Source organism: Limulus polyphemus, unplaced genomic scaffold (assembly GCF_000517525.1).
Source record: "Limulus polyphemus unplaced genomic scaffold, Limulus_polyphemus-2.1.2 Scaffold435, whole genome shotgun sequence".
Taxonomy (NCBI): Eukaryota; Metazoa; Arthropoda; class Merostomata; order Xiphosura; family Limulidae; genus Limulus; species Limulus polyphemus.
The window spans coordinates 113,919-121,550 of NW_013666045.1; the positions used below are offsets into that span (position 1 = coordinate 113,919).

The 7,632-nt window shown below is 32.4% G+C and overlaps 1 protein-coding gene across 1 annotated transcript in view; it reads left to right on the top strand.

The window, feature by feature from the left end:
• The window catches only part of LOC106458246 (laminin subunit gamma-1-like), a 75,285-nt gene that overhangs the window by 54,142 nt on the left and 13,511 nt on the right, over positions 1-7,632 (top strand). Inside the window, exons 11-14 of the mRNA XM_022384401.1 lie at positions 987-1,172; positions 3,262-3,382; positions 3,793-3,905; positions 7,026-7,217. Of these exons, the coding sequence (XP_022240109.1) occupies positions 987-1,172; positions 3,262-3,382; positions 3,793-3,905; positions 7,026-7,217 (612 nt within the window). The remainder of the gene's footprint in view (positions 1-986; positions 1,173-3,261; positions 3,383-3,792; positions 3,906-7,025; positions 7,218-7,632) is intronic.

The following is a 7,632-nucleotide window of genomic DNA, read 5'->3' on the forward strand; positions in this document are numbered from 1 at the left end:
TATGTAGGTTCTTTCCCTTTGTTATGTTCCACCCACCACGAGATACATCCTTGTATGTAGGTTCTTTCCCTTTGTTATGTTCCACCCACCACGAGATACATCCTTGTATGTAGGTTCTTTCCCTTTGTTATGTTCCACCAACCATGAAATACATCCTTGTGTACAGGTTCTGCCTTTTTGTTATGCTCCACCCACCATGAGATACATCCTCACGTATAGGCTCTTCCCGTTCATTATGTTCCACCCATCATGAGGTACATCCTTGCGTATAGGTTTATCTGGTCGGCGAATGTGGATGTTTGTCATCATTCACAGTTCGATATCCAAAACGTGGTATATAGTGAGAGCACTTGGCGCATTTCAAAGCACTAGTATCTTTAAGTGATACATATATTGTATGCGTATCTGACAAATTAAAATCAACCAGTTTATCACGTTAGATCAAATTTTTTAAACATTAAATATTTATTGTGTATATATATTATAATAAAAGCAAATTCAAATAAACAGTACAAATCGAAAAAAAAGAAATACAGCTAATAAGTTTGAATATAAGGATGACCATATGCTCATTTTCCCCTCATAACAATTTTCACTAGTTCTTTATATTTTTAGTTCAAATATTGTACATTTCAAGTCTGCTGCTCTGTTGTTTAATAGATGTTTGTACGTATTGTTGTTGCTTTAGGATCAAAGCAACACAATTGACTACCTGTTTGTACGAGTAAACAATTTTATCTGTTCACATGATAGATACCTATTTACGTATGTACAAATCGATCAGTTATATTATAGCAAAGTTTGGAAAAATATTTCGTATTACTCAGACGAGATTATTAGATTTTTTTTTGTTGGTACAAAATTGATCAGATTTTTTCATGTAATTTCATCTTATTTTGTGAGTAGTGCTCTAGGCCGTTAGTTCTGATGTATCTTGGCTGCATTTCCTTTGAAACATGTAGTTTAAATTCATAACTCTTTTTCAGGCACGTGTAAATGTCCATTAGACAGAACTGGAGATTTCTGCGAACAGTGTGCTTCTGGATTCTATAGAAATAAGTCCACACCAAGTCTCACGGTTTGTGAACCCTGTCCTTGTCCACCAGGGGTTGGCTGTAAACTTTTACAGAACAATCAAGTCATTTGTACAGTATGTCCCGATAACCTAACAGGTACATTTTGCATACTTATCCTTTACTTTTTCGGTCCTTAATTGTGTAATTGTTTTATACAGTTTCGAATTTGCTTAATTTGTTTTATATTTATTTGTGCACCAACTTATCCGTTTTATAATATACTACCATGTATTTGTATCTATTTAAATAGCTATTTTTCTAATTATCATTTATAGGCCGAGCGTGACCTACGGGCTAGATTAGACATGAAACCCGAGAAAACACAGGAACTCAAAATGCAGAGCGCGTTTTTTGCGACACTGAGACAGAAATAACAGACTCTAGAATCCATAGTCATGTGCGTTAACACTCGGCCACACTCTGCTCTATTCGGTTAAGAGTAGTCTCTTCAAGTCCTACCGAGTGTTTTCCTTAGCTTTGTTCCCGTCCCCCGATGGGACAGTAATAAGTCTTCGGATTTACAACGTTAAAATCAGGGGGTTCGATTCCCCTCGGTCGACACAGCAGATAGCTCAATGTGGCTTTGCTATAGCAACACACCAATACCTCTGTTCCGTAGTACAAAGTTAGAGATGAGTATGTCTGATCCTTAGGTGTCTCAGATATGACCGTTTAGTCCACAAGGTGGCGTTCAGATGAATAAACTAATCATAATTATCGTCTTCCTGATTAAAATATTTGTCTTTCTGATATATCTCTTGGTACAACAGTCAATTCGATTCTGTCTTTTCAGATATTTGTCTATCAGTTTTTAATTACACAACAGGGTATGTATGATTTTCAAATAGTCGACTGTCACACTTAACACAATTTTTAAGGTACAGAGTTTGTAATGATGATGTATAATACCAAAAGATTTAGTTGTCAGCTAACGAGAAATGAGCTGACGTTTTAGTTGCTGAGGTGGCGTGTTCTTGTGATCAATAGGATTATGTTTTCTGGGCGTACGATTACTTGAAATTGTAGAGATGCAAAACATAAAATGTGAAACCGCAAATTTGCAACAAATCTTCATGCTACATTTGGTGAAGATCCATTAACAGGGGGGCGAAGTAGTAAAAAACGCAAAAATGGCCATAAAAACGCAAAACTGAAAACATGTATGTACCCCCGCATGGACCCAATGAACCTCCATACCAATTTTGGTAAAGATCCATACACACCCTGCGAAGTAGTTACATATATTTATATAGATTCAATAAATTGTTAAATTCACAATAGACTGGTGATAATACACAACACGTACGCACATAACATGGCTTTGTAAAAAATATTCTTATACTTAAAAAATAAATATGAAACTCAATATATCATTCAATGTACGAGTTGTCATTGAATTATACTGTTTTCGGGGAATTCCATTCCTCGTCAGTAACACTGGATAAGGGCAAATCGAAAGAATAAGACTAGGCTTCACATAGTGGTGGAGTGTATTTATATATATGGTGTTCTGAAGTGTCTTTTACTCACACAGTAATCTTGTGTTTATATGTAACATTGATGCTACTAATGTATTCTTGTGAATTATTTAGCCAGACAAGCACTTTAAAATTCTAAAAAGTATAATTTAGCCAAAACATAATTTAATAACTTAACGGTAAATAGTCATCAACACCTGAATATATAACTTTATTACCATTATCAAGTCATTAAGTGATATAGTTGTAATTGCTTAATAATGTGACGACCAATCTCAGTGTTTTTGGTAAAAGAGTAATCCAAGAGTTGGCGGTAAATGGCGTTGACTCTAGTCTATCACTGCTAAATTAGGAATAGCTAGCGCAGACAGCCCTCGAGTAGCTTTGGGCGAAATTCAAAAGAAACCAAACTTAGCGCTGAGCCATCAAGGGAGGGTGCAGAAACTTGGTGTATAAATAGTTTGGTAAAACGTGTTTATTAAACAGGTGGGATTCATATGTACTCCTTAGTTAATCCTAGGATTAATAATGACAAACATTAATATTGAATGTTTTGCACGGTGTTTGTTCTTCACAAGTTGCTAAAGTATTTTCTAAATTAATCAATAAAATTAAATTTTTAGTGGTTTCTAAACGAAACTGGTCCTCAGAAAATAGCTATGAAAACTATTGTCTACACAGACTTTAATTCTGATTCGAATGTTTAGGTTCTGCTTGTGACATATGTGCTGAAGGTTACTATGGTGATCCATCCCACACCAAGAAACGGTGTGAAAAGTGCCAGTGCAATGGAAACAGTGATCCGGATGCTTTGAGAGAATGTGATATGTAAGAAGGTATTTTTGTTGTTTTATATAATCCGCTTATTTATTTTCCTGTTGTGTGTGTGTCTATAGAGAATGGAAATATGGAGGTGCAAACGGTTAAGAACACAAATGGTCAATTGTTTAGTCAAACATACTTGGCGAATCTTTCATCCTTGGAAGCTCTGAATAGTCAAGAAATATCTTAGATTGTCAGATATTTAGCTTAAAACTATTTAAATACTTCGTTACAGGTCTGAACTGTTTGTCATATAAGAATTTACAACAATTTGTACATTCAAAATTAATATTTCTTTAATCGTCGAATGAGGTCACTTGATTTTTAAAAAATATATTGCAGAGTGGAAGTGAACATTGTTTAAGGCTAGTCCTAATATAGCTTAATTCATTTTGTTATTAAATCTTGTCTTTTAGAGAAACCGGAGAGTGTTTGAAATGCATTCATAATACAACTGGTTGGAATTGTGATAGGTGTTTACCAGGTTATTACGGCGATGCCTTAGCTAAGCCAAATTCAACATGTACGAGTAAGTTATCTACTTATAAAATTGGGTAATACCCTAAATTATTGCCTTCATTTAAAAAGAGCATTTTATGACAAGTCTTTGTATAATAATACTCATTGATATAAGGTGTCTAAATATTTGTAATCATGTTTATTTATATACGTTGCTTTAACAGAATGTCAATTCCACCTGCCCGGTACCAAATAGTCTAGTGATATCTTGAAATTTGATTTTAGAACTAGAGAGTGTTAATGCAGGGAAAACTTCAACAGGCGTCATAGTGACGAATTTAGGGATGACTATTTTGGATATGAATTATAAAAAGGTAGCGGGAGGTGTATATTGGAAGCTAATTCACTGTTGATCTTGTAACAACCAATCTATAGAATGTGTTTCTAGGCCAGGATTGAAACAAAAACATGCAATTTTTGCTTTCCGAACGTTTTTGTTCATAAAATGCTAGATGTAAACAAATGTCGCTTTTCATTTCTGTTACGGAATAAAAATAACACAAAAAATCATGCTTTAGAAAGATACGTCTACAATAGCATCTTTGGAAAACTTTTTTCAAAGCATATTATTTCAGCAAAAAAATGAAGTTTTATAAAGCATTTATAACTATCAAAAAATACATTATTTACTATTTGATCTATTTTGTCTTCATTTCATTCAACCGTTTAACTTAGCCAGTGAAACAAAGATTCATTCAGTTGATTGGTCTGGAGTGAGTTTTAGGTACTATTTGATCTATTTTGTCTTCATTTCATTCAACCGTTTAACTTAGCCCGTGAAACAAGATTCATTCAGTTGATTGGTCTGGAGTGAGTTTTAGGTACTATTTGATCTATTTTGTCTTCATTTCATTCAACCGTTTAACTTAGCCCGTGAAACAAAGATTCATTCAGTTGATTGGTCTGGAGTGAGTTTTAGGTACGAGACAAACATGTATTAATCCTAAAACTCACTCCAGACCAATCAACTGAATGAATCTTTGTTTCACGGGCTAAGTTAAACTGTTGAATGAAATGAAAATAAAATAGATCAAAGCTAAAATTTTACAATTATAATTAAAAAATTGGCTTTTTGGATAAAAATATTTGATGATAAAAGTTTTGCTCATTCGATATTTCTATAATTTGACTATTAACGTCTGATTATTTTGATAATGTAAAGATAAAGTTCAAGTTAAAATCTTTTCTACGTACACAAAGCCATACATTGTAAGGGAAAACCTCAAACAGTATAGCTTAAAATTATCCTAGAAATAGCTAGAAACAAATGTTATTAAGGTTAAATGACAGAGGAATGTTCAACAGGGACTAAAATGCTAGCTATTATTTAATGATACCTGATAATCTAGTCTAAATATCCGCGCTTTGAGCTCATTTGTCACTGGAAAACTAAACACAGTTCTCATAGAACTTCTGGTGATAAATATGAATTGTACTTCCAAGATACCTCAATGAGGAAGGTTACATTTCAAGCTGGATGTTTTTTTTGTAATGATCTATTAACAGTGGAAGATGATATTTCTAGCTGTATCTTTCTTGTAATGATCTATTAGTGTATAGTGGAAGAAGAAATTTCCAGTTGGATGTTTTTGTAATGATCTATTAGTGTATAGTGGAAGATGAAATTTCCAGTTGGATGTTTTTGTAATGATCTATTAGTGTATAGTGGAAGATGACATTTCCAGTTGGATGTTTTTGTAATGATCTATTAGTGTATAGTGGAAGATGACATTTCCAGTTGGATGTTTTTGTAATGATCTATTAGTGTATAGTGGAAGATGAAATTTCCAGTTGGATATTTTTTGTAATGATCTATTAATAGTGGAAGATGACATTTCCAGCTGTATGTTTTTTGTAATAATCTATTGGTAGTGGAAAATGACATTTCCAGCTGGATATTTTTTTGTAATGATCTATTAATAGTGGAATATTACATTTCCAGCTGTATGTTTTTTGTAATAATCTATTGGTAGTGGAAAATAACATTTCCAGCTGGATGCTTTTTATAATGATCCACTAATAGTGGAAAATGACATTTCTAGCTGGATATTTTTTGTAACGATCTATTGATAGTGGAATATTACATTTCAAGCTGGATGTTTTTCTAATGATTTATTTATAGTGGAAGATGACATTTAAAGTTGGATATATTTTGCTATAATCTATTAATATATATAGTGGAAGATGACATTTCCAGCTGGATGTTTTTTTGTAATCGTCTATTAATAATGCGTTGCTATTTTAGTTAAATGAATGTTATCAGTAGTTCGTAGAAAACAGTTTTTCATCCTTAATTTATCAGTTTTATTTCTGATGATTTACTAAACAAACACATAGAGATATAACCAGCAGTCATGACGTTTGGCCTCCCTAGGTGTTTTGGTCATAGTGTATGTATTATTCATATTTTTTAACCATTGAACTTTTATATTATATTATTTAATTTTAGCATTTATCATTAATACTAGATTTAGAAATAATAAAAAAGTTAAAAAAAAAAGCTACTTTTTGTGTGGTTTAGATGTTTACTCCGGTACCACTCACCACTGAAATATTTTAGGTGTTTGGATAACATGTGACATACCAGCACTGATGAGCTGTAAATTCGGCGAAACTTGTCTGTTGCAGAAAGAGTAGCGAATAGAAAAACAGATTACATCTACATAATCTTTTATTGACTGAAGTTCACGTTTTGAGGAAGAAAATAACTTAAAAAACAAATAAAGAAAGCTGAAGACGGTTAATAAATACTTCAAGGGAAACAAGGATACATCATAGTTTCGGAAACGATTGTAAATGGTTAAAAGTGTTTTTCCAGGAAAGAATACAACGCATTGTTCTGATTTATCCGTTTACTTACTATAAAGCTCTGCCATGACAACCCTTTAAATAATTAAGTGATTAACTTTCATTATCACAATTCGAAGTAACTTTCAAAGATTCACATTGATATTATTGTTGTTGTTTCTTTTCAATCATTAATTTAATGAAGTTGTGTTCGGTTAATTTTTCTAGTTCATCATATAAATGCATTTTTATACAAATATTGTATGTATAAATCATTATTTTTGATCATATTTTAAGATAGTCTAAGTAAAATTATTTAAAGAGTTTTTTCTCTTCCTGTTAGGTTGCCCATCTTGCTATCAACTTATAGAAGAAGTGGTTAGCAGTCTTAACGACCAGATAATCGAAACGTTACAGTTGCTGAAATACATCCAAGAAAAACGATGGAACATGACTGACTCTACCTTTGAAGACATACTTTCAAAAATTAATAAAAACATCAGCGATTTGTTACAACAAGCACGAAACGTATCAGGTAGACGACGAAATATATAAAATATGCTGACATACAGACTACGAAATATATAAATATGCTGACGTACAGACTACGAAATATATAAAATATGCTGACATGTAGACTACAAATATATTAAATATGCTGACATGTAGACTACGAAATATATTAAATATGCTGACATGTAGGCTACGAAATATATTAAATATGCTGACATGTAGGCTACGAAATATATTAAATATGCTGACATGTAGGCTACGAAATGTATTAAATATGCCGACATGTAGACTACGAAATGTATTGAATATGCCGACATGTAGACTACGAAATATATTAAATATGCTGACATGTAGACTACGAAATATATTAAATATGCTGACATGTAGACTACGAAATATATTAAATATGCTGACATGTAGACTACGAAATATATTAA